General features: G+C 45.3%; 1 protein-coding gene across 2 annotated transcripts in view; it reads left to right on the plus strand.

The window, feature by feature from the left end:
- PTEN (phosphatase and tensin homolog) overlaps positions 1-24,573 on the plus strand; it is a 49,082-nt gene extending 24,509 nt beyond the window's left edge. The window contains exons 4-9 of one of the 2 annotated variants that reach the window (XM_063406156.1): positions 998-1,041; positions 4,167-4,432; positions 9,744-9,885; positions 12,398-12,564; positions 19,475-19,699; positions 20,971-24,573. In XM_063406156.1, the coding sequence (XP_063262226.1) occupies positions 998-1,041; positions 4,167-4,432; positions 9,744-9,885; positions 12,398-12,564; positions 19,475-19,699; positions 20,971-21,156 (1,030 nt within the window). In that variant the 3' untranslated portion in view covers positions 21,157-24,573. The remainder of the gene's footprint in view (positions 1-997; positions 1,042-4,166; positions 4,433-9,743; positions 9,886-12,397; positions 12,565-19,474; positions 19,700-20,970) is intronic. The other variant, XM_063406157.1, reaches the window with a different exon arrangement.
- Positions 24,574-25,140: the final 567 nt, after the last annotated feature.

The raw sequence follows: 25,140 nt of genomic DNA on the forward strand, positions 1-25,140 counted from the left end.
CCAGGATGGTTTGGGTTGGAAGGACCTTAAACATGATCTTGTTCCAACCCCCTGCCATGGGCAGGGATGCCATTCACTAGATCAGGTTGCTCAGGTCCCCATCCAAGCTGGTCTTGGCAGGATTCAAGGCAGGATTATTCTCTGTTTTCCTTTCTGAACTGCACTTCCACTCACATCATCTTCCCTGCAGGGAGCAGCTCCAAGGAAAATTCTGGAGGGTATCCACTCTTGCCTTCTTTCCCCTTACCCCAAGATTTGATTGTTCCTTGGTTTGCTGGTGTGGCTGATTTAGAGCCCAGCTGAGGGGTGGTTTCTGTCTCATCACTGGTGTTTATCCCTGAGCAAGGCAAATCCAGCGTGGTTTGCTGTGCTCCTGTCTAGCTGGAGAGGGTCTCTTTGAGTGGGGAGAGGCTGATGCAGCTCCAGAGCCTTCAGAGATGTGCCATTTCCCACTCTGAGGGGGAGAGTGGCCTTCAGGGTTCACTTAAATTCGGGGATCAATGCCAGGTGGCAGAGCAGTGTCACACTCTGCTTGATACAAGTGATCTCTGTGCTAATATTCAGTGGGGCTCCTGCCATGTCCTTGTGATCCCCATCCCTGTGAGCACCCACGCTGCTGCTGAGGCACCCTGGCCTGTGCTCTGAGCTCAGGATCCCCTGGATGAAGGTCACAGCTGTCTGCTCTCCTTGTCTTTGGCAGCAGAAAGCTGCTCCAGTGCTGGAGCTGCTCATGCACAGGGTCAGAAGGTAATACTTGCCTGAATTGAGTCACACTGTGTAAAACACAGCCACGGACTACAATTACCAGAGGGTATTTGCCTTTCAGTAACATAGTTCACATTTTAGTGAGCAGTCTGCTGCACAACAGTTTTTTCTGTGTGTAGCCTCTAATTTTAAATCATAAAGGTGATGGGCATGCATGATTTTCCAGGGTGTGACAGATGCTGGGAGTGCCTCAGAGACTTGTCTTGAACTCTTGTCTATTTTTCTTTTTCAGATGTGCTGAAAGACATTATGACACCGCCAAATTTAACTGCAGAGGTACGTTTTTGCTGCCTAATGTGTGTTCTCTTTAAACCTCAGTGAATGAAGGCCTAAAGGAGGAGCTGATGAATAGTCATGTAGGAGATTTGGGCACAAGGAGTGATGTCAGATTGCTTTGAGTCATTGGAAAAACTTGCTATATTCTTGGTGCTTTCAAAAAAGTGCGTTCCTGACAGTTAAAGATCAAGATCTAATAAAAAGTCTACAGCTGCAAAAAAATTCTGCAGAATGGGTTACACAGAAGTTTCAGTTCAGTGAAGTACAAATTCCTTGTACAACTCACGTGTGAGGCTCAGAGGAGTCTGGTTTTTATGAAGGGTGAAAATGGAGAACACTTAAGCCACTATCACTATGTGTATAAAGCAACTTTTGGAAGATCTGGCAGAACCTTCAGATGCTAAAAAAAAAAAGATTATTTCCCATGTGATGTCTCTTAGAGATGAGTTGTGTCTTAGACACTCTGCAGAGCTACCAAAAGCAGTGAGGAATCTTTCAGGGGTGCCTTTTGACCAGGTCCTTGTGAGTGGATACTGATGTAGCTGTCCGGTCAGTATTACCTCCCCAGGTAATAAATAAATATATGCAGATTTACCTTTCTTCTTTGGGCAGAGGAGCATTTCTTGCTCAGAAGTTTCTACATTTCAGATGAGGGTAGATGAGGAATCCTTGCGCCTACGGAATCGTAGGAGATGAACACATTTTGGTCTTATTCTGCATCATAGCAATGGCTCAACTTCTGTTTTTCATTATTATTATTTTAAACCATCCATCTAGTTATGAGGATGGTTTAGAACGTGATCAAAATGTACTTGGCTCCTCTAAGTTCTGAATATAGAAGGACTGAAATTGCCTTGCTGAAGTCGTCGGCGCTTCTGATTTGCTCTTACAATGTTGAATGACAGTGCCCTGAAACCTCACTCCATACTCACCAGCCAGAAAAAAGTATTTTAGGATCTGCTTGAGCAGTGCTCTGGGAAGAAGAGAAGAGGACATGTTCTAATATGGCCAGAACATATGTTTGCTTTAATTTCTGCTTTTTGGTACGGGGGTGCTCGGCTCCCTTTGCTGTCAATCCCAGCCTCAAATGCTGTTTATGACAGCACCTTTCACAGCTCCTCTGCACAAGACATGCTGCATTTTTTCATTTTCATCCCTGAATTAGTTAACCTCAGATAACCAAATTGGTGACTCAGGACTTCCCTTAGCAGAGGAACAAAAGTTCTACTTGAAAATCTCCTAAAGTGAACTGACTGCAAAGGGAACTTCTGATTTGTACTGAGCATGAAACACCAGAATAGTTCATTATTCATCCAGGATGATCTTGCATTGCATTAAACCCCAAACTGAAAGCTCTTCATCTTCTTTGGGAAGTAGCTTTGTGCCCATGGTTTTTCCAGTTTCTGAAATCCTTCCATGCTGGAATTGTCTTCTGCTTTGCCACAGACTTTCTGGTTGCTTTTTTTTTTTTTAACTCTTCTGTGTGCTATGGGATTCTTCTTGCAAGGTGTAGGGGCTTGGAGAGAACAAGCAGGATTATTCTCCAAGCTGTGTGTTCCATTGTAAGGAATCAAAATCCACGGAGGAGCTGCACCTTCTCAAGGCCCTGCTCAAGACTGTGCAGCTTAATGTCTCCTTCCTCTTAATCACTGCACACCATCCCAGGCACCCATTTCATCTTCTCACTCCAGCTTTGAAGAAAGTGCCCTGAGGTTTGCCTTGGATTCCAAATCTTGGAGAGCATCTTCAGCATCGTGTGACTACTTGAGAGTTTTCAGGCTGTTCTTTCAAGACTTCTTTACTTCCTTTTCATGGAAACCTTGCTGGCTGTAGTTGTGATAGACTCCAAGCTATACAGACCAACTTGCAGCATTTTTGCAGCTTCTTTTCTTAGAGATTTCTAAATAAATTCCATCTTTAGGTTCATATAAAACTTTAGGGATCATTTGGGGAGCCTTTGGATCTTCCATGTGGAAGAGTTTGTGTGTTCATGTTTGTGTACATGTGTTGCCTCTTCAGCAAAGATCAGCTTCCCCATTTGTTCTGGGATATGAAGGGTCTGTAGTGTGAGTAAATAAACTTGTTGATCCCTCCAAAAGGCTGTGGACTTGTCCTGCAGTCCTTCAGCAGTTCCATAACTTCATCCCTCACTTGTGCTCTTGGAATCCTCAGGGATTCATCAAAAGGAGCCTTGCGTGTGTGACTACTGAGTGGTGCTTACGAAACCAATACAGGCACTTGCCAAAAAAATGAAATGTATTCATTTTTAGCCCAGAAAAGGAAATGGTGTTTCTAGCTGAGAATTTTGAAGTGGACCAGAGTTGTGTTTATCAGATCCCAGGGCTGTCGGTGGGGAATTGGGGTGCTCTCCATCAAGTGCTGTTCTGCTGAAATCAGAACACTGTGTCATTCTGCTGGTCAGGGTGATATTGTCCCTCATCTGATCTGAGGTAGGAGAAGTTTGGGTGCTTCTCTCTGCTTAGTGCTGATTTTTTGGTCTCTTGAGTTTTCTTGCATTTCCTGCATCGCTTGAAATTCTTTTCATCCCTAGATGGAAAAGTGTCTGTGGATACACCCGTATCAGAAAGGACAGCCTTGTTCAGTGCTTTGACTCTAAACCCCATAAGTATTGTCACTGCCTTTCCTGAGACTTCTCTCCCAATCACCATTTTTGAAATATGGAAATGGCAGATTTTTGTTTCACAGGGCCTTGGAGCAGATTCTGAGAGTAATTTTCCGATTCTGAGTAATTTTTCAGCAAAGTTCCTGTTGTCTGCTCAGTGACTGAGGTCTGGCCTTGTTCTCTCTCAGCAGGTAGTTTAATTATTGCTGGAGTAATGGCTTTTCACAAGGTTATTCTGTGTGACAGCACACTCTTAAATTCTGGAAAATTCATGTTACAGAGCCTGTGTCACTCACTTCAGCAGAGAAGTGAAATAGTTGCCCCCTGGAGCAGGATGCCTGCTTACAGATCAATGGAAAAATGTCTGCAGTGCTTATGATACACTGAATAATACTGGAATTAAAAACACATATCAACATGTAAGATGGGGTGGGGGTTATTGACTAAGTGAATTTTTACTTGCTTGTCCCAAAGGTGACCTGAGCTTGCTTTGCCTTTTGAGGTTCTGATGAACTCCTTCTCCCTGCAGTTGCACAGTACCCTTTTGAAGACCACAACCCACCACAGTTGGAGCTCATCAAACCTTTCTGTGAAGATCTTGACCAGTGGCTAAGTGAAGATGACAATCATGTGGCAGCAATCCACTGTAAAGCTGGAAAGGGACGAACTGGTGTAATGATTTGTGCATATTTGTTGCATCGAGGCAAGTTTTTAAGGGCCCAAGAAGCCCTAGATTTCTATGGGGAAGTAAGGACCAGAGACAAGAAGGTGAGCTGTTGCTGTTCTTCTGTCCCTCTGCCTGTAACTTGCTGCTTTTCCTCCTTGAGATCCATTTGATGCTCAAACCCTTTAAGTTGTGATGTCTGATTTAGCTCCAAGAGGATTGGATCAGTGGAGGTGGAAATGGAAAAGCTTTCCTAAGCAGCAGTAGCCTTTAGTCACAACACTGAACCAGCCTGGTTTTAACTTGTCCTGTTCAAGAGGACCTGGACAGTTGATGTTAAATGGCTTTTTCAGCACTGTTCTGCTGTGTGGTGCATCAGAGAGGCAGTGAACTCTCTCATTCAGCATTTTCAGCCCAAATGAGAGGATTGTTCCAGCTGATTTTGTCTGAATGGATGAGGTGTTCATCTCCTTAGGTTCCCTCAGCTGTGGTGGAGTTTGGAGATGCATAGGGGAATATCCCAACTGGAAGGCCCTTATTGTTGGATCTTGTCAGTAAAGAGTAGTTAAGAACCTTTCTGGCAGGATTAGGCCTCATTAATGAGAATTCAACCTCCTTATTTGAAATCTTCTCCAAAAAATGATAAGGTGTGACTTTTAAGGTCATTTTAGCAAGTTTCCCTGCTCGTCTTCCATTATTTCCCTGAGTGAGTTGGTTGAGCATCCCAGGGGGATCATCCCTGCAAGCCAGTTTCAACCTCTTCAAGCACAAAGCTCTCCCTTTTCCAGGAGTATTTACACCAGGTAGTAATTTCACAATGTGTTGTTCTCTAATAAGAAGAGCTTCCTGTCTGAGGGCTCTTGATAGCAGAAGTGTCACATAAGGAATTTTAGAATTTTGGCTGTTAATTCATTGGAAGGAGCAAAAATTCCTCAGTTTGTTCTGCTGCCGAGGGGGAGCTGATATTCCATGTACTGCTGAGCTGGTTGTGGTGTAATGCTGGAGTGGAGACAAGGTCAAGGTTTCCTGTCAAAACTCTGTGGCTTTTGGTAAAAGTGCATGAGAGAGACTAGGACTGAGCAGTGTGCTGAATAAACAGAGTAAGGGTTATCTCCAGAGCTGGATAAAGCAGCACGAAAATGACAGAACTGAACAAACATGCAGTGAAATGCTGTGCCTCAGTTTCCCTTTTGCGAAAATAAAGTTGTATTTCTGCAAGTTGGGTATTTATCAGTACCCCAGAGGTACCTTGGGCACTTTGGAGGGGAGGGAGAGCTCAGTAAACAGGAGAAGTGAGAGCCTTGTTTACTTAACTGTAAATATTGTCTGTAACCAGCAACTTGTTTTGGTTTCAGTGTCTCTACTGCAAGAGTTGACTTTTTTCCCTTCCCAGCTCCACTTTAGCATGGTTATCTTGATGTGGCCAGTGGGCAGCATGTGATTCACATAACCCTTCAGTAGTGTTTATAAACAGGTATTCCAGTGCAGGTTTCTGGAGCCTTTTCTTCCCTTGTGGCCCATATTTCAGCGTTATATGTGAAGTGCTGCTCTCTGATTTGATATTTCACCACACCTTTGTATAACTGACTTCCTCAATTCAAAGTCAATGAGGCATCAAAAGAGTTGTTTGCACAAAGGGACGAGCAAATGCCTTTTTTCTTTCTTTTTGGGCCAACATGGATTTGATAAAGGAGAACTGGCTTTAATAGGGACCAGATTTTCTTGGTTTGGAGCGAGGACAAGGTGCCCACTTTGCAGCTGTAGCTGCTGAGGGCAGCCCAGCTCCAATCACTGCTGCCTTTAGTGCTCAGGGCAGAGGCTGCTGCGAGGGTTCTGGCTGTGCTGGCAGGAAGTGTGAGTCTAATTGCAAGAGGAAGTATGACTAATTGGTCAAGAGCACAGCCCTGAGTACTTCTGGAGCCAGCTTTTCCCAAGTGCCTGCTGGGAGAAGCAGCTCCAGGAGGCCTTTGCACCATCAAGTGAGAGTTGTTGTAGGTGAGGCTCAAGAGTTGCTGCACAGGCTGTTCTTGTGCTGGGCAACAAGACATGGCAGAGCCCAGGCTGGCTGTGACCAAACCCTCTCGTGGGGTGTTCTGTTTCCTCTACAAGCTGCCTCTTTTGGCTTCTGAAACTCATTGTGGTGGGGGGAACTCAGAAGAAGGGAGTGGTGAAGATTAGGAAGTGTGGGCTGCATGGTTGTGTCTGTCGGTCTCCACCACTGAAGAACAGGAGTCGTTTTTATTTTCCTTTTGAACCAAAGGAGACAAACTGTTTTCTCAAATGGGATGAGGAATTGTACTTGTCTGTTGTCAGAGCTGGGGAAGAAGTGACCCCCCAAGAAGTCCTCTAAAGAAGCTGCTGCTTCCACTGTTTGAAGTGATTCGTTTATGCCACACACTCCTGTGGTGACAAACACTGGCAGCTTACCTTCCTGCAGCTGGAGAAGGTCCTCATTGATTTATTCCTGCTTCTGCCTTGAAGGGTTTTGTGGTGAGGATTAGGCTTGGAAGGAAGCTCAGTGGAGAGGGATCAGCTATGCAAGCTGGAGATGATCCACTCCAGGAGCATTCTTTGGCATCATACAGTTTTATTGTCAAGGATGGCTCCTAAGAGTTCTCATGGGGAAAGGCTGAGAGAACTGGAGTTGTTTAGCCTGGAGAAGAGAAGCCTTGGGGTGACCAAATTGTGGCCTTCCAGTACCTGAAGGAGCTGAGAAGAAAGATGGAGAAAAGACTCTTTACAAATACTTGGAGGGACGGGACAAGGGGACTGGCTTCCTGCTGACAGAGTAGGATTAGATGGGATATTGGGAAGAAATTCTTCCCTGTGAGGGTTGGGAGTGCCCAGAGCAGCTGTAGCTGCCCCTGGATCCCTGGCAGTGTCCAAAGCCAGGTTGGACAGGGCTTGGAGCAGCCTGGGACAGTGGAAGGTGTCCCTGCTCATGGCAGGGGTAGCACTGGATGGGATTTAAGTCCTTTCCAGCCCCCAGACCATGCTGTGTTTCTGTGGTGTTGCTATAACTGAACAGGAGGTGAAAACCACTTGCTTTGTGTAGGAAGCCTCCGAATGACCCTGTGAGCAGGGCAGAGATCCCATGTGTGATGTCAGAGCTCCTCACCTGGGCTGCCTGTTTGCTGGACATGCTCAGGTGCTAAACCTGATGCCCTAGGCCTGTTCTGAGGCTGCAGCCTCACTCTCACAGTAGGGTGTGTTCCCAAAGGGAACGTGGGAATATGGTTTCCAAAATATTTGTTCTTCATAGTCCTGCCTGTGCTAGGTTGAGAGGAGAACCAGGAGCAGCACCTGACAGTGTTTGGGATCCCTGGGAAGTTCTGGCATAGGGACCAGAGGAGCTTATCTCACATCCCTTTAAAAATGGTGATGGTGATAGATGGGAAATACAAGCTTGAAGTACTTCCCTCTCCTTGTTCTTGTGGAGTAAAAGTGACTGGTGGTTGATTGCACTCCTTGGAATATTGTTAGTTTGTTATGAAAGCATTCTGCTTGGAATTCAGACCTTTGGAAATGGAGAACTCTGAGTTCTGCTTCAGTGGGACTGCTTTTAGGGTCTCAGGATCCAAGGGCTGTCTCCAGGGAGTCAGACTGTGGCTGCAGGGCTAAAACTGCCCTGTTGGACAAGAACTGGCTTTGCTGTGGGATTGACTGTCAGTGTTCCCTTGCTTGTCCTGGCCAGGTCTCCTGGGCTTTTTCCATAGGACACATCCACTATGGCAGGAGCAGGCCCTGGGCAGGGAAGGAAGTGTTCTCCTCACCTCTGTGCTTCCCTCCTGCCTGGCAGCCCTGGCAAGCACTGCTGGCCTGCCCTGAGCCTGGGCTTGGCTCAGTCCTGACTCTCAGATCCCAGGAAAGAGAACTGGAGAGCTCCCTTAAGGGGTGGGTGTGATAAGCACCGGGGACATCTGAGCCAAAACCACGGCCAGTGTGCAAGGCTGCTTGGGAAGGTCATTGTGCAAGTGCTGCAGGGAAAGGGCTTTTGTGTAATTTAGAAGCAGCTCGAGTGATAAGGAGACATAATCATCAACTTCTTTTTTTTAAATGGCAGGAAGTGACTATTTTCATGTGTGCAGAATAGAGATTTACTAAATTAAAAGCACTCTGGCTGCTCTTAGCTCCTGGCTGTTGTGAGGTGAAACTAAAAATTTCTAGAAATATGAGATCTAGGTTTTGTCACCAAATGCTCACAGACTCGTGTATGAAAAATTTTTATCTCCAGTTGATTCCAATTCCACCTTCAGTTTTAATCAGAAAGATTCCTACTGATACTGTTGCATGTCTGCAGTAACAGGTTGTTCTAGACCATGTAATGCATTTTCTGGGAACGAAACTATTTTTCATCTTTATCAATTTTACTTGAAAGTGTTGGCTCAAAACTGTTCCCTTATTTGAAGCTTTGAGCTGATGTAAAATCAGTAATAAAAACATTCTTAGGTTTTATGCTCTCAAAGCAAATGTTTACCTCAGAGTTTGAACACTTTGGGCTGTTGGGCACAAAAATGTGGAAATGAAACTTTCCACAGTTTTGGGAAAAATATTCCAGGATGTTTTGTAAAGAGAAGGCAGCATCAGTCTTGAGTACAGTGGTATTTGCAAACATTAGTCTTTTGACTTAAAGTGCTGTCAAAATGTAATTCTTGTAGTGGTAGGTTTTAGGATCCTAAATGTAGTGGTGCCTTAGAGTACGTTCAAGGCACCTCTTGTTAAACATTTGATGCTCTCCATCCCCAAAAAAGCAGCAGCATGAGACTGTTTTTGACATGACCCTCAGGGTGTCTGCGGTGTTTATTTTTAAGAAATGGGAAAAATCTGCATTCTTTGTTTCATTGCTGGAGATGGATGTTTGGAGAGCACAGAATCACAGAAGGGTTTGGGTCAGAAGGGACCTTAGGGGGTAGTTCCAGCCCTCCTGCCATGGGCAGGGACACCTTCCACTGTCCCAGGCTGCTTCAGGCCCTGTCCAGCCTGGCCTTGGGCACTGCCAGGGATCCAGGGACAGCCACAGCTGCTCTGGGCACCCTGTGCCAGGGCCTGCCCACCCTGCCAGGGAACAATTCCTGCCCAATATCCCATCCAGCCCTGCCCTCTGGCAGTGGGAAGCCATTCCCCATGTCCTTGTCACTCCAGGTTCCTTCTCCGTGTTTATTGTCAGCCCCTCCAGGCACTGGAAGGCCACAGTTAGGTCCCCCTAAAGCTTCCCTCCTCCAGGCTGGATAATCCCAATTTCCTCAGCCTTTCCTGATGGGAGAGGTGCTCCATCCCCTGAGGTGTGCTGAAGCACCTGGCACAGCAGTGCCCTGCTGTGTGTGCTGGGGCTGCTCAGCAGTGAGTGACCTGTTCCTCTGGGGCTGTCAGTGGTGCTGATCCAAGCTTTCTGACCCTTGTTTTCCCTCTGTTTAGGGAGTGACGATTCCCAGTCAGAGACGCTATGTGTACTACTATAGCTACCTGTTAAAGAACCACCTGGATTACAGACCAGTGGCACTGCTGTTCCACAAGATGATGTTTGAAACAATTCCCATGTTCAGCAGCGGAACTTGCAGTAAGTACCAGCACCCCTTCACCTCTAGGGGAACCTGGTGGCGTTTTGGATGGGTTGGTGGCACCAAGAGCTGCACAGATTGGAGAAAGTCTCATGTAGACACATCACAATCCAAAATCTGCTGCCTTAGTGGGTTCTGTCTGCTGGGATCCTCCCAGGTGTAGTCTGTGAAGGACTCCTGATTTTTTACTCCAGTTTTAAGTTGGCAAGTCTTGTAATGGTTTGAAGATAAGTGATTCTGTATGTAGAACCACTGAGGCTGGAAAAGACCTCCAGACTGAGTCCAGCCTGTGACCAGTCCCCACCTTGTCACCCACCCCAGAGCACTGAGTGCCACATCCACTCCTTCCTTGGACTCCTCCAGGGATGGGGACTCCACCATTCTGTATATATTTGGATATTTGCTCCTTACTTTTATGAAAAGCCTCCTTTTTTTTTTTAACACAGCAACTCTTGGGAAACATGAATTGCTGAAAAACATTTGCCTAATGGCGTGTTGGCTTCCGATGCAGCAACATCATCCTTCCCATGATGTTCAAAAAAAATAAATGAATCAGTTCAACTGGGTAAATACCTAATTAACTCTGGAATAAACTTTTCTGTATGTGGAGGTTTCTAAAGCATTAATACACCTGTGAATGATTAATCTCATCTGCTGAGACACTGTGTCAGTGAAGAACAGCAGATTTCGTGAAGCTTTGAAATACAAGAACAAATTCTGCTCTGTCCTGTGGGCTGTGTTACAGGGCAGGGACTGCCTTGTGTTGCGTGCTCGCTTTTTGTTGGTGGAAAAAATCTAATGGTTTTGCTATGGGGATTACAGCAATGTGTAATTAATTCCAGTGCCTCCTGTGGCTTTGATTAAAATTGCCCTGTTAAATATTGTTGTGAGACAGTACCTGAACGTGTAACACACACAAGGAACAATGGAGCAGCTTGTCAGGCTGTACAGGAGGAGGGAGGGAGGAGGCTCTGCCAAAACCCTTCTGCCTTAGGGAAGAGGTGTGGAGGTTACAGATTTCTGCAATTACCACTTATTTAATGTTTTGGATGAACTGTGCTGTACTTGTGAGTCTGAAGTGCTCGAGTGAGTGCTGACTTGCGTGTCCATGGGAGGCTGCTGGGCTGGTGTTTACACAGGAGGATAGTGGGATAGACAACAGATTGGCCAAGCACCTGAGAAGATAAATTAACTATCAAGCTCAGCAGTTGTATGCTGCAGTATTTTAAGTTTCTGTGGAGTTCTCAGTGATTTTTCAGAATGTGAAATTGATGATCTGTGTTGTGTCTTTAGTAGTGTTGTCAGCTGTGATGGCAGTAATTTAACCAAAGTGATAACTTTCAATCTGCCTTCCTTGTTGTCATTCTGCTGCTTTGAAGTCACTGACAGAGCAGAGTCCAGCCTCTAGGGCAGAATGAGGGGGTGACAGAGTTTCACAGCTCTGGGGATTCGAGGGAGATAAGGGCAGAAAGAGAAATCTGTGCAGAGACTTCACAGCACCTTCCACGGTCTGAAGGAGCTGCGGGGAAGCTGGAGAGGGACCCTGCAACAGGAGCTGTGGTGATAGGACAGGGGGAATGGCTTGGCACTGCCAGAGGGGAAATTTAGGTGAGAGATAGAGAAGGAATTGTTCCCTGGCAGGGTGGGCAGGCCCTGGCACAGCTGTGGCTGCCCCTGGGTCCCTGGCAGTGCCCAAGGCCAGGCTGGACAGGGCTTGGAGCAGACTGGGACAGTGGAAGGTGTCCCTGCCCATGGCAGGGGTGGCTCTGGATGGTCTCTAAGTTCCCTTCCACCCCAACCCATCCTGGGCACTCTCTGAGCCAGCCAGTAAGAGTTTCCTCACTGGGCCCTTCAGCAGGACAGTGTGGGTGTGTTCAGTAGGCACTTCCACAGCTCTGCAGGGATGCCTGACCTGACCATTTCCAAAGTCACTCTTCCTAAACTGGACCAAAACCCCATTTTCATTTCAGTGTTACCCCTGCAGATTTAATTGGGTAAGTTATGCCACGGCTGGTACTTCTCTGGTGCTGGTGATTTACAGGGCCATCTTAGGCTCTGGTGGTGCTGGTTGGTTTTCAGTATTAAAGTTCAGTTTTTTCCTTGTCTTTACTTGTTTGGAAGAGTAGAGTTAGTTTGTGCTGACATAAGCAGCCACTCTACAACTGGAAGAAGAGGTGAGACAGAATAAAACTTCTCGCTTCAGTCTGTATATTACAGAGAAGGGCGAAAATGCAAGGAATAGTCAAGTAGTGGTCACATTTTACAGTCTTTATATTAAAAAGAAATAATTCCCTGGTGGCCTGACAGTGTTGCCATGAAGGACAGAAATCTCTAAGGTTGTTTCCAGTAGCATCTGGCAAAGTTTGATCCCCTGTGGTGTTAAACCCTCAATAGAAATTTAGTTAACTTGGAAAATATCACAGCTCACAGTTTTGTTTCTGCTACCAGCGTTGTGCTTTTTGACACTTTGGAGGCTTTTCTCACCAAGTGACACTCTGTTTTGTCACACAGATCCTCAGTTTGTGGTGTACCAGCTAAAGGTAAAGATATTCACCTCCCCTTCAGGACCCTCACGACGTGAAGACAAGTACATGTACTTTGAATTCCCTCAGCCTTTGCCGGTATGCGGTGATATCAAAGTGGAATTTTTCCACAAACAGAACAAGATGTTGAAAAAGGTTGGTTTCCTTGCTTTTTCTGGAAAACATCGTCGGGCCAGCCCCTGGTGCTGGGGGTTGGGATGTTGGTTATTTTTCAGGGATGTGTAATCACGGCATTTAATTCTTTGATGTCTGGTTTTCCCAAGGAGCCAATCGACCACAAAATGAAAGCTGGATGTTTGGGAGTTGGTGAGATTAAGTACAAAGGTTGGATAAAAATGATCCTGGGTCTGTATTGCAGTTGCTTGGGTAGTAGTGAATAATCTAATTGAGGAAGAAACATTCAGCTTCTAAAAATAGACTTGCATACTGAGCAAGTTAACTCCAGCTGTTTTCTCCACTAAATTTTCCTGAGGTTTGAGCAGGCACAGAAGATCCTGTCTGTGCTGTTGGCTGATTTGTACCCATCTGTCAAATTTAGCTGAATTTCTGAGATAATTGAGTTCCCACGCACTTTGTAAAAGTATCTCTGCAATCTCTTCCACCACCTCTCTGCTCCCAGCTGCAGTGCCTTGACAGGAGAGGTTTAGAGAATTCCCTCAGAGCTGAGGATTTTATTAGGGTCTCAGTTGTGGAAAAAAAAAATTAATCTAGGATTTAGTTTGAAACCAAAGTCAGGCAGTTCTTAAAGCTGAAACCTTGAGTTTCTTTGGTTTTGGTGCTTGTGGAGCCACTTTGGATCTACCAGAGTGAAAGGTGAGGATGAGACTGTGCTGATTAAAGGCTGCCTTGGTATTTACTACTTAAAACTCCTCATCAGTAGTTACTCCCTGTTGAATGGAGGTTAGAAAATGTAAGAGCATTCAGTGAGTGATTTCATAAAAGAAATGCCAAAGTGGCTCAGGAGACTGAGAAATGGTGAGGTAGCACCACTTAGAGCTGTGCACAACCTGCCAGCTGTGTGTGAACACATGCACGCTGTTGTGTGGACTTGCTTGTGTGAACGAGTTTAATTCATGTGCTGGTGTCTGCAAAGGTTTCTGGACAGTTCCTTGGTGGCCCTGTTTTCCTTCTCTGCCTGTTTGACTGGATGTTTTCATGTAGTTACATGCAGTACAGAGACTGTAAAAGCAATTGAAAAGTAGAAATTCTACTTCCAAGCTGAGATTATTGACATGCAGCAGCCGGTTTAGAGAAGAGTCTTTTAAAGGAGCACCCAGATGAGTACTGTGGGCTGAACATGAGGGATGCAGGGAGGAGATGATGCAAAACCCCAGCATCTGAGACAAGGTCCTTTCTGCTTTTCTGCTCTCTCCTGTCTGGACTGTGAGTTTGCTGTTACTTTGCCATCTCCAGTGACACAGGGATTGCAGACAGACCTGATGGGAAGTGCTGTGCTGCCCTGCTCATCCCTGAAACACCAGTGTGCAGGTCAGCTGCAGGATCTTGGCTCTGCAGCCCCAGGAATAAACTCCTGTATTTGTTTTACCCCTGGAGAGAGCACTGAGATCCAGAGACAGCAGAATGAGAGCCTCTCATGAGCACACAGTTTCTGCAGGATGAATTGGGTCTTCAGGAGTGTGTAGAAGTGCAGAGCCACAGCAGGAGGATTACTGAGCTGGAGTTTCATTTCACAGTGTCAGATTGTGGTTTCATTTCTCAAGAATCATTGTAGTTTCTGAGTAGCTGGATGATATTTTTTTGGCCTTTTTGTCTATTCTTATCAAATACCTGAACTATTTGGGTTCTGTGGATTACAGACAGTACAGAGGTGCTCAGTTTCTCAGTGTTTTTGGCCTGGTAGAGCCAAAGAAATGGTGAAGGTGGTTCTTTTCACATCTGCCAACTTTTCTGAGATGGAAACTGCCCCTTCATCACCCAGTAAAAAAACCACTTTGATAATCTCTCTGAAATATCTGTTGAATCAAGTGTCTTACTGCTTCAGCTTTCAGTATGAATGGAGGACAGAGGAAGATAGGTGTGAGCTGTTCCACAGTTCTGGTAAGATCTCTTCTCTTAGCTCTGCTGCAAATGCAGGAGGTGATCCTTCCACTTGGTCCTTGGACAGGCTGAAGTGAATAAGGTGACAACAGAGCAAAGGGGAATAGTGGTGCCAGAAGAACCTGCCTTGGCTCAAAGTGAACACATTTCTCTGTCCTGGTGTTTCACATCTGTGCCTGTTCCTTTTCTGCATCAACTTCTCTGCACAGCTTTTACCTGAAACCCCAAAAGCAAAGGCCCTCCACTGGGGTCACTTGTGTTTTAAAGATCCCTTTATGCAATGATCCCCTAATTCATGAGGAGCTGCAAAATTAGGAATAACAGCATCTTATCTTTCAGAAATTCTGATTTATTAATCAGGTTTATGAAAAGTGGAATTATAAGTCTGTTGCCTGTCACTGGTTCTTGTTCTTCCCAGGTTTTCTGTTTGCAGATTATAGGTAGCTAAACAAGTCTTAAAGACATCACATATTGACCAGTCTGCATTTTAACTTTAGCATAACAAAAAACCTAATAAGATCAATTAAAAGTGTAATTCCTGATCCATTCTGAGCCTCAGGCTGGAGAATGGCTGTGTCTCATCTCTGGAGATGAAGACAACTTCTTTGCCCTTGGCTCTGGTTTGGTGTTTGATAACTCTGATCTTAGCTGAAGTGCCCCAGATTCCCTCATCTGTCCTTGCTTCCAAATTTCCCAGTCCTTTGAAGAACAGCATTATCTGCAGAGCTCTCTGTAGGGATGGCCCTCCTCAATTTTGCTCAGGCTCATTTTGGATAAAATTACTATCCATAAACCAGACCAAACCTGAATGACCAAATGACTTCAAACACCTAACGTTTCAGAGTCAGTGTGAGATTTAAAGCAGCCATATGTCCTTTCTTTTAATGACAAAAGTTAATTTAAGCTAATTCAGTGGCTTTTGGGAGCTCACTTCAGCCACAGGATCATTGGTGCCACTGGGGTGTTGGTACAGGGCTGACAGCCTTGGAAAAGTTTCATCCCTTCCATAGTTTCTGCCACCTGGCATCAGTTAGGAAGTCCCCAGCTCTTGGTCTTTTCTAGTCTAATCAAGTTGTTTACTTTATTCTCAGACTATTTCTTCAGTGAGCTGTAGCTACTTCCTTTCAAGAATGAAATGCATGCCCACATGAGAACAAAATGGCTTGAGGCTCAAGTGCCGTGACTGTGTATGAATTTCTGATGGGTAGGAGTTAGTAATTTAGGGGAATTTTTTTTGAGCATGGCTTTTTGTTGTAGCTTGACTGTTCTTCCATCTCAGATTGCTGCTGTAGTCACTCTAGTTTTGCTTCCATGGATCTCTGCAAAGCCTTTTTCTTCCGGTTATTGATGTTGACATGATAATCTGAAAGTATTTCAGAGTATCCTTAGATCACTCGGTTCAATGGGAGTCTGTTTAAAAATAATACAGAAATCTCCTCATCTGCCTGCCTCCAGAGCCTGGGGGTGAAGGAGACCTTTTTTTTGGGAGTCCTCCCAGTACAGATGAGAGGGAAATGTTGATGTGGGTTTAATTTGTGAGAGTCAGTGGTGTTTTATCCCCAGACTCCAGCGTAGGAGGGCTGACAGCATTGTTTGAGCAGTTGCATTTCATCTCTCAAGTCTAGAGATAAGTTCTGCTGCAGAGTTCAACAAGACTTTGGGCAGTTGCTGTTAAGCAAACGCTGAGGAATGAACTCTGAAAATGTCAGAAGAGTCAGTGTTGATCTGAAAATGGTACAGGAAGTTCCATCAGGCAGGCCTAGGGAACAGGCTGAACCACGATCTCCATTCTTGGAGAGCATCTCCAAACCCTCAGCGAGTGCTGCTCAGTGCCTCCGAGTGCCTGTGGATCTCTCTGCAAAAGTTGAGCTCTCAGGAGGACATGGGAACTCCTGATTGATGGCTTAAATCTTGGGTTTGGATCTCAGTCTGCAGCTAGAGACCAGCTCTAGAGTGGAGAATGTTTTTCTGTCAGTCTGAGAAACTGCACGAGGTAGGGACAAGCACTGTTTGTCAGAATTGTGGGATTAAATCAGGCTCTGCTCATCTGAATCTGCACTGGAGATTTATGGCACAGATTTGGTTATGGGAAGAAGTACATCTGTGGTTTATTTTTTTTTTAAGACAGATGTCTGTGATGTAACTGGAAGTGAAGCAAAACACATTGAAAAACAGTCTCTAATACTTTTTTTTTTTTCAGAAATCTATTCATTAACTTGTGTTATGTGAGCACTTGGTCTGGTATTTTGATTTGCTATATAAAGCCTGAGTTCAGTTCATGCCTTGATTTTTAAAATTCCTATCTTTGGCCCATATTACATCATCTTTCTTCCTTGTCTCTCATGAAATATCTTGGATCCTGACACTTTAGCTGAATCTTCACTTTGAATAATGGATTTGCTCTTCAGTGAAAACAGGGACACAGTCATCAGCCTTAAGAGCTAATTTGAAAAAATATGACCAAGTCTTCCCTCAGTTTAAGTGGCCATGCCATGTTCCAAGACCCATGAACTCAGTTTATTAGGCTGATGAAGTTGTGTAGTGGGAAGGAAAAGAAAATAACTTGATGCTTTAAAAAGCTGGAGGGAGATAAAAGGAGAAATGACCAGCTCAGCTGAGTTGTATTGTTTAGTTTGAGTCCCTGAAGACCTCTGCAAATTTATCCCAAGGAGCACAGATGAAAAGCTGTCTAGTGAGAGGTTTGTTGTCTGTCAGCCCCTGTCAGTGAAGCTGAGTCCTCCCAGCCCAAAAAGTGCCAGCTGAACCCTCCTGGTTCTCCACTCAGGGAGCTGAAGGTGAGGCATGACAAAACTGTGCCTTGTGCTTCTGCTGGCATTGATTCCATCCAGTGGCCTCTTTTCCTCTGGCACTGCCTTCCTGCTGGTGCCAGGAGCCATTCTCCATCCATCCCTCCCCTGCAGCGTGTCCTCCCCTCCTGGAGGTGACACGGGTGGCCCTGGGGACCAGCACCAGAGGGCTTTTCAGCAGGAAGGCTGCTGCTTGTGTCTGTTTTCACCTGAGCAGGTCCTTTGGTTTGAGCAGGAATGAACATGTCACCTCCTTGGAGTCCCTTCTGAGGGACTCACTGTGTGGGTGAGGAGCAGCCTGGATCAGGGTACATGGGGTTGGCAAACAGGGATTTTGTCTGCTGCCTCTTCCTCTGGGAGAGACATCAGCAGTTGAACCCAGGATATTCATCCTCAACTCCCACCCCCAGGCAGGGCATTTCTAAGGTGGTTCTTGTGGAAAGGGGAGGGTGTGAAATGTATGAGCAGGGCCTGGCAGGAACCTGCCAGCTGCTGCCTTCCATGCATGGCCTCCAACAAGGCTTCTTCAGGGGTGAGATGGCTTGAAGGGACTCAGTGGCAGTGGGAATCGTCTGTTAGACTCCTCAAACCACTCATTTGCTAGATGAACTTGATTTTCTGAAGTGCTGAGAGAGGCACCTGGTGAAGTGGGGAACTCAACTGCCAGAAGTGTTCCTGGCTGGATTTTTAACTTCTGTCTTGGTGTCTCTCAGGTGCTTACAAAATTGGAGACAAGCTGGAAGTGGTTTTGTAGGCTTTACCTAAAATACTGAAAATCAGTCTGCTGACCTTTGGCAGAGAGGGACACTTGTGAATTCGCAGTATCTTGTTTGAATAAATTTGTGAGGAGGATGAGTGTGAGTGAAGAAGTAGTCCAGCTCTTCCCTGCCATCTTTCATTGGCTCAGGAGAACGCTGTGGTATTTTGCTGGTGTCAAACTGCCTTCAGCAGGAGGCCTGCTCGTGTCACACATGCTGGAACCACTTCTGTTCCATCTCTGACTTCCCCCCAGCTTCCTTACCAGCAGAGATGAAGAGGAAGATAGGGCAGGACATAGATTTTCCAGTAAGAAATTGGAATTAGATCTCCTTGGTAAATCAAAATATGTAACTTAGCGCCAAAGGAGTGAGTTTGTGTTCTGGTCCTGTGTAATCCCAAGGAATGTTAGGTTCTGGAGTGGGTTACTTTCCTTGCAGCTTGAGCAGCAATGCAGGAATACTGACCATTGTGGGAAGAATTGGCCATGTGCATCTTGGATCTTGGGCCTGAAAAGCCACATCAGAGTCAAAACAGAAGATTTCATGTGTAAAGAGCAAGTGGATGTAGCTCAGTGTCAGATGGAGAGGGGTTTGGTGTGCAGTCAGGACTGAGCTGGCCTTGGAAACACAGCTCTGGGCTGGCACAGAGCTGCTTCTCCAGAGCCCACAGGATCTCTGGCACAGGGATGTGCTGCCTCTTGGCACAGCTGGAGCTGTGGCAGAGTGGAGAATCAAACTGCTGATGCTCATCTGTCAGGTTCTGCTTAAGCTGAACATCCTTCAGCTGCCAGTGCCTTGGCTTCTCCTAAAAACTTCCTGCTGTGTGGCAGGACAGCAGGCCCTGGCTCTGCCTGCCTTCGTGCTGCTCAGCAAAGCTCTGAGTGGGTGCAAGCATCTCAGCAAAGCACCCGTGAATCCTTCACTGTGGGAGTGGGCTTGTGGTTTTGCTCAGTTGTGGCTGTTTCTGTATAGAAGTAAGAAAAGCTTTCTGTTACAGGGGAGATTCAGTGTTGCTCACCTCAGCTGGTTCACACAGGTTGTCTGTTGGGTTTAGGGATTGCTTGGCAAGGTGTGAGCAAAAAAAATCTATTTATGCCTTGTGATTGCAAGTTTTAATTTATTGAATTTATTATCATCTGCTTTTATTGCAGGTATGATAGTTTTAAGCAGAGCTCTCCATGAATGACTTCTAAAAGCTTAATTGGTTAAAATTGAGCTTAATGAATGCAGATTTTTGTGTGTTGTCCAGGAGATGTGGTGAAAATGTCTTTGCATGCAATGTAACAAATGACATACTGTTGTCCAACCAAGTTTTGCCTGATATTGCAGATCTGGTTTTGACCAGATGTTGATAGCAGTCTAATTAACGTGCCATTAGTGAATACTAAAGCAAGCTTGTTTTCTGTGTTCTTCCTCCCCCAGGACAAAATGTTTCACTTTTGGGTAAATACATTCTTCATAGGACTGGATGAAAATTCAGACAAAGTAGAAAATGGAAGTCTAGTTGCTGATCAGGAACTCGATGGTATTTTCAGTACAGAGCGCTCAGATAATGATAAGGAATATTTAATCCTTACATTAACAAAAAACGATCTAGACAAAGCAAATAAAGACAAAGCCAACAGATATTTCTCTCCAAACTTCAAGGTCAGTATATTTTATGTGTGAACAAAGCTGAAAAGCTGCATGGTTTGTTTGTCTTGCCTTTGGAGGGACCATGTGAAAGTGCTGTATAGAAGCTGAGTTCATGTGTTGGTATTGCCATCACCTAGCAAGGCTTGGAGCTTTGTACTTTTATCTGCTTTTTGGGGAGCTGATGGATGTTGAGAGGCTGGGGCTGAAGTCTTCAGGTTGTTCCAGGTGTTTATCAAAGCCGTCAGAGGTGAGGGTGCCCAGGTGGCATCTTCCCTGCTCCAGCTGCATTGCCTGAGTCCCAGGCTGGCACACTGAACTCGTGAGCTGATCTGCAGCAGTGCCTGTTCTGTGGAAAGCAGAGGGGGCCACAAGGAGGGTTTGGGGTCTGGAGCATCTCCCTGATGAGGAGAGGCTGCAAGAGCTGGGCCTGGTCAGTCTGGAGAAGGGGAGGGTGGTCCATCAGTGCACACAGACATCTCCAGGGGGTGGCAGAGGAGGGTGCCAGGCTCTGTTCAGTGGTGTCAGTGACAGAATGAGAAGCAAAGGCCATAAAATAAAACACAAGTTCCACCTCAACACGAGGAGGAACCTCTTTCCATGGGGGTGGCAGAGCCCTGGAAGGGCTGCCTGGGGAGGATGTGGAGTCTCCCTCTCTGGAGACATTCCAAGCCCACCTGGAAGTGCTCCTGTGCCTGGGCAGGGGGTTGCACTGGACCATCTCCAGAGGTCTCTTCAACCCCAGCTGTCTTGTGATTCTGGGAATACCTTACCCTGGCAGTTCAGCTTTGGGGAATATGAGCCATTGCCAGCAGTGTTTTAAACATGCAAAAGGCATTTGTAAGAATTCCAGCATTTTCTAACTTCACTGTAAAAGATCAGCCAGTGCTCATTTGAAGGTAATGGTCACAGCTGCTTGGAGTTTTGTTTGGCTCAGACTTCCCACACCCGAGTCACCCATTGGAGGGTGTTTTATTCATCCCTGTGCACTCTTGCTGTAATGTCCTGCTGCTCTGGGAGTTGTGGAAGGCAGTAGGGTGGTAGCATGGCCTGGTGTGCTGGGATGTCCTGCTGCTGCAGCTCAGGAGCATCCGAGCACTCAGCCAGACACAATTCCTGTAGCTTGGCCAGGGGTGGTGCTGAGAGGCTGCAAACCTTTCTCTGGGGAGAGGAGCACGGGTGGGATTCAGGGTAGCAAAGGACCTCTGCTGTTAAAATTTGCTTTGTTGCCTGTGCTCAGTTGAAGTCCGGATTCCCTTTTTAAATGTTCTTTTTTCCTTCCCCAGGTGAAGCTATTTTTCACAAAAACAGTAGAAGAGCCATCAAACCCAGAGGCTAGCAGTTCAACTTCTGTAACACCAGATGTTAGTGACAATGAACCTGATCATTATAGATACTCTGACACCACTGACTCTGATCCAGAGAATGAACCTTTTGATGAAGATCAGCATACGCAGATTACAAAAGTCTGAATATTTTTTTTATCAGAGATAAAAAAAAACCATACAAAAAAAACCAACCATGAAGAGAGACAAACTTGAATAAACTGAAAAAAAAAGGACCTTTCTAAATGGCAAAAGGACATGGTGTCAGATTACCAATTATAGGAACAATTCTTTCCTGACCAATCTCGTTTTGCCCTATAAATCTACAGGGTTTGACACTTGTCCAGTCGGGGGGGAAAAAGAAAGGTTACGTAGCTCTTATATGTATATACCTTTTTGTGTCAAAGGACATTAAAACTTCAATTAGGAACTATAAACATGGCACTTTCCCATTTTATTCCAGTTTTATAAAAGTGGAGACAGACCTAATGTGTATGCGTAGGAATTTTTCCTTTTGTGTTCTGTCACCAAACGAAGTTTCAAAAACTGAAAAAAAAAAAAAAAAATTTACAGGTTCACATCCTGCCCCTTTTTTTGCACTTGTGTGGCAACAGAAAAGTCTGCAGTTGGCTAAGAGATGTTTCTAGAAGGTTTTTCCTACATTCTAATGCATGTTTTTTGGATGGGGCTGGAAGGTGATGCTCGGAAAGGAGCGTGGCCTGTGTACCATATCCGGCTGTTCCATGCACCTTTCCTCAGCATGCTGCCCTAATTCATCCGGGACAATGGGTGAGGAGTCGCCGCCGTCACTGCTTGTTGTTTGTGCATTTTTCATTTTTTTTAAGTGTAATGGTGCTAGAAAAGGCAGCTAGAGGGAGTGATTCTGTCTAGGGGTACAGGAATGAACCTTCACGACACCCACGAGACCCGCGCAATGAAGGGAGACAAGGAATTGGGGTCACAAGAAACAAAACAAAAAAACAAAAGGAAACACAGCAACAATGACTTAACCATACAAATGTGGAGGCTATCAACTAAAGTAAGAGCTTGAAACAAATGGTTATAAAAATTGACAATGATTTATTGGGATTTTTTTCTGAATTGTAATGGCTGCTCCATCTCCTGTGTAATCAAGGCCAGTGCTAAAAGTCAGATGCTCTTAGTGCAAAAACATCAGTCAACATCCTACATTTATATTAGTAGTTTTTCAATCATATTCCTGCTGTGAATACTTCATGTGCTGCCTTGCAAGCTTTTTTTTTCCCCTCTCATGAATATAAAAAGATTTTGTAATGGTGCACAGGAAATATCATTGGAGATTCTCCAGGCTAGTGTTTGTTTGGAAGACTTCTGATGCATTTATTCAATCAAACCTCTGTCAGCCGTTCCACCCCTTTGACCTTACACATTCTATTACAATGAGTTTTGCAGTTTTGCACACTTTTTTTTTTAAAAAAACAAAGTCATTAACTGTTAGGGAGTTTTACTTGAATACTCATTACCTGCAATGTTTAAAAAACGGACATTACACACCAGAGACAGGAAACCAGTGTTGCAGTAAATTCTCAACGCTGTAAATGAAGATTAAAAAGCAGAACTTGTCCCAAATACATTACTATAAAAAACAACCCCTCAAACCACCCAACAAATGGTTTTTCTAGACCAAGTGGCAGTGTTGGATTATTTGTTCCTAGGGCCACAGGGTAGGGCTCAAAGGTGGCTTCTGGTGGACGAATGTCATGCCCAGCCTGAGGTGACTCAGGAGTCCAGCTGCTGGCCCATCCAGATGTGAAGTCTCTGCCAAAACGGGCCCCTCTAAGTGAGCCATGAACAGCTGACCCCAAATTGATGCTTTTTTTAGGATGCAGTACACACATCCCCCCCTTAATTAACTTCTTGGTGCTGACATGGAAGTTCATGAGCTGTGTTCTCAGCCAGAATTATGAATGGGATCTGTCAGAGCCCTGTACAGCAGCATTAATGGTTGGGATTTGAACCACACAAGGCAGGACTTCCACTAATTACAATTGCTAAACCAAGGTGTAAAGGGCTTTTAAAAACATTTTTCTTATCTGGTTTCTGTTGGTCAATTCTGCTCCTCAGATTCATGATTCTAACTCCTAACAAAGCTGGTAATACCTTCTGACTTACAGGTTTAATTAGACTTTAATGGATCAAGGTTCAGTGCTCATTGTGACGAGCAGGAGGTGGTTTTCCCTTGGGAACAGGAATTTTAACTCTTACCCTTCCAATCGTGTTTCACCCTGTCTGGTTTATAACAGTTGAAAGTTGTGTTGGCTTAATAAACCAAACTGTCCCTGCTTGGACAGTACTGGGATCTTGGCACTGCTGCGTGTCCCACTTTGGATAATCAGGATTGGATGGTGCAGTTCCAGTCGGTGACGCCGCATCGGGAATCAGGACGCAAGGATGGGCTTTTGCACTGTTATTTTTCCTTTGGAATGTGAAGGTTGGAATGAGGGTTTCGATTTTTGTTTTTTAATTTTTTTTTCTTTTTTTTTTTTTTAACGTTTCGACGTCTTTGAGAAGCCTTGCTTACATTTTATGGTGTAGTCATTGGAAATGGAAAAATGGCATTATATATATATATTATATATATAAATATATATTATACATACTCTCCTATACTTTATTTCAGTTACCACCCCCATAGAAGTTGACAAGAATTGCTATGACTGAAAGGTTTTTGAGTCCTTATTAAAACTTTATTTATGACAGTATTCATAATTAGCTTGAGCTGCATTCTGTAGGTAATCTTTCCTTGAGTTTCCGGACTGTACGCTTCAGCCTGTTGGGATGTGCAAGAGCTTACATGTCTGAAACTACTTGAAGGCATCACTTTGGTAAGAGCTTAACTGTAAGGCCCTGAAGCATCCCCTGGGCTTGGGCAGCCCCAGTCAAAATCTTTGCCACAGCTCCTCCAGGGCAGCTGTGCAAATCAGCCTCCAGATTCCTCCCCGGGGCACACATTGTAAACTGGAGTTTACATGCAGCATCAAAATCAGCTTTCCAGATTTAAAACAAAAAAAACAAACCCTTCAAATAATCCAAAAAGAGGATGCTGGTGTGCAAGTTCCATGTTTAGTCCTAGCAAATGTGTGCAATATGTTAACGATGCCTGTGGTTGCCACGAAGTGCCTCGTTTACCTTCTCAATACTGTTGGAAAGTGTCGTGCATGCAGATGGATGGGGTGGGACTGTGCACTAAAAGGGGCTCCAACTGCAGCGTTTTGGCAGAGCTGCCTTTCTCTGCCAGTTCAAATTTCCAGTCTGTTTTCATATAGCATATATATATATAGATACTAAAAGAAAAAAAAAAAATCAGTCTGTTAAGCAGCCTTACTCTGATTCAGCCTCTTCAAATACTATTGTGCTGTGCAACAGTGGCTCTGTGTGTAACTGAGAATACACAAAAACCAAGTATGACATGTACAGGATAATGCCTCATACAAATCAGATGTCCGTTTGTTATTGTGTTTAACAACCCTTTATCTCTTAGTGTTAAAACTCCACTTAAAACTGATTAAAGTCTCATTCTTGTCACCGTGTGGGTGTTTTATTGCAGTGCTCTGAGCTCGGCTAACAGCTGAGACGTTGTGCTTGGGAAGCTGTGGAATCTGGAGTGCGGTGCTTGGAGCCAAGGGTGCTCCTTGTGCGTCCAGGGTTTGAAGGGAGCTGCAGCTCCAAAGGCTGGTGTGTTCCAGAGGTTTGACCAGGGCAACAGTGGAAGTCCAGACGTGTGCAGGGATGTCAAGCCCTCCCTTTGTTGTCCTGGTGAGGGGCAGGGGCACCTCCTGGGCCATCAGGCCACCTGGGCAGGTCTGTCCCAGCGCCTGAGGAGCTGCAGGAAAGATGGGGACAGACTAATGCCGAGGGCTTGGAGTGCCAGGAGAGGGAAGTGGCTCCCACTGCCAGGGATCAGGGATGGATGGGATACTGGGAAGAAATCCTTCCCTGGCAGGGTGGGCAGGCCCTGGCACAGGGTGCCCAGGGCAGCTGTGGCTGTCCCTGGATCCCTGGAAGTGTCCAAGGCCAGGCTGGACAGAGCTTGAGGTAACCTGGGATAGTGGAAGGTGTCCCTGTCTATAGCACTGGATGGCTTTGAAGTCC

The sequence above is a fragment of the Prinia subflava genome, chromosome 9, assembly GCF_021018805.1.
Source record: "Prinia subflava isolate CZ2003 ecotype Zambia chromosome 9, Cam_Psub_1.2, whole genome shotgun sequence".
NCBI lineage: Eukaryota > Metazoa > Chordata > Aves > Passeriformes > Cisticolidae > Prinia > Prinia subflava.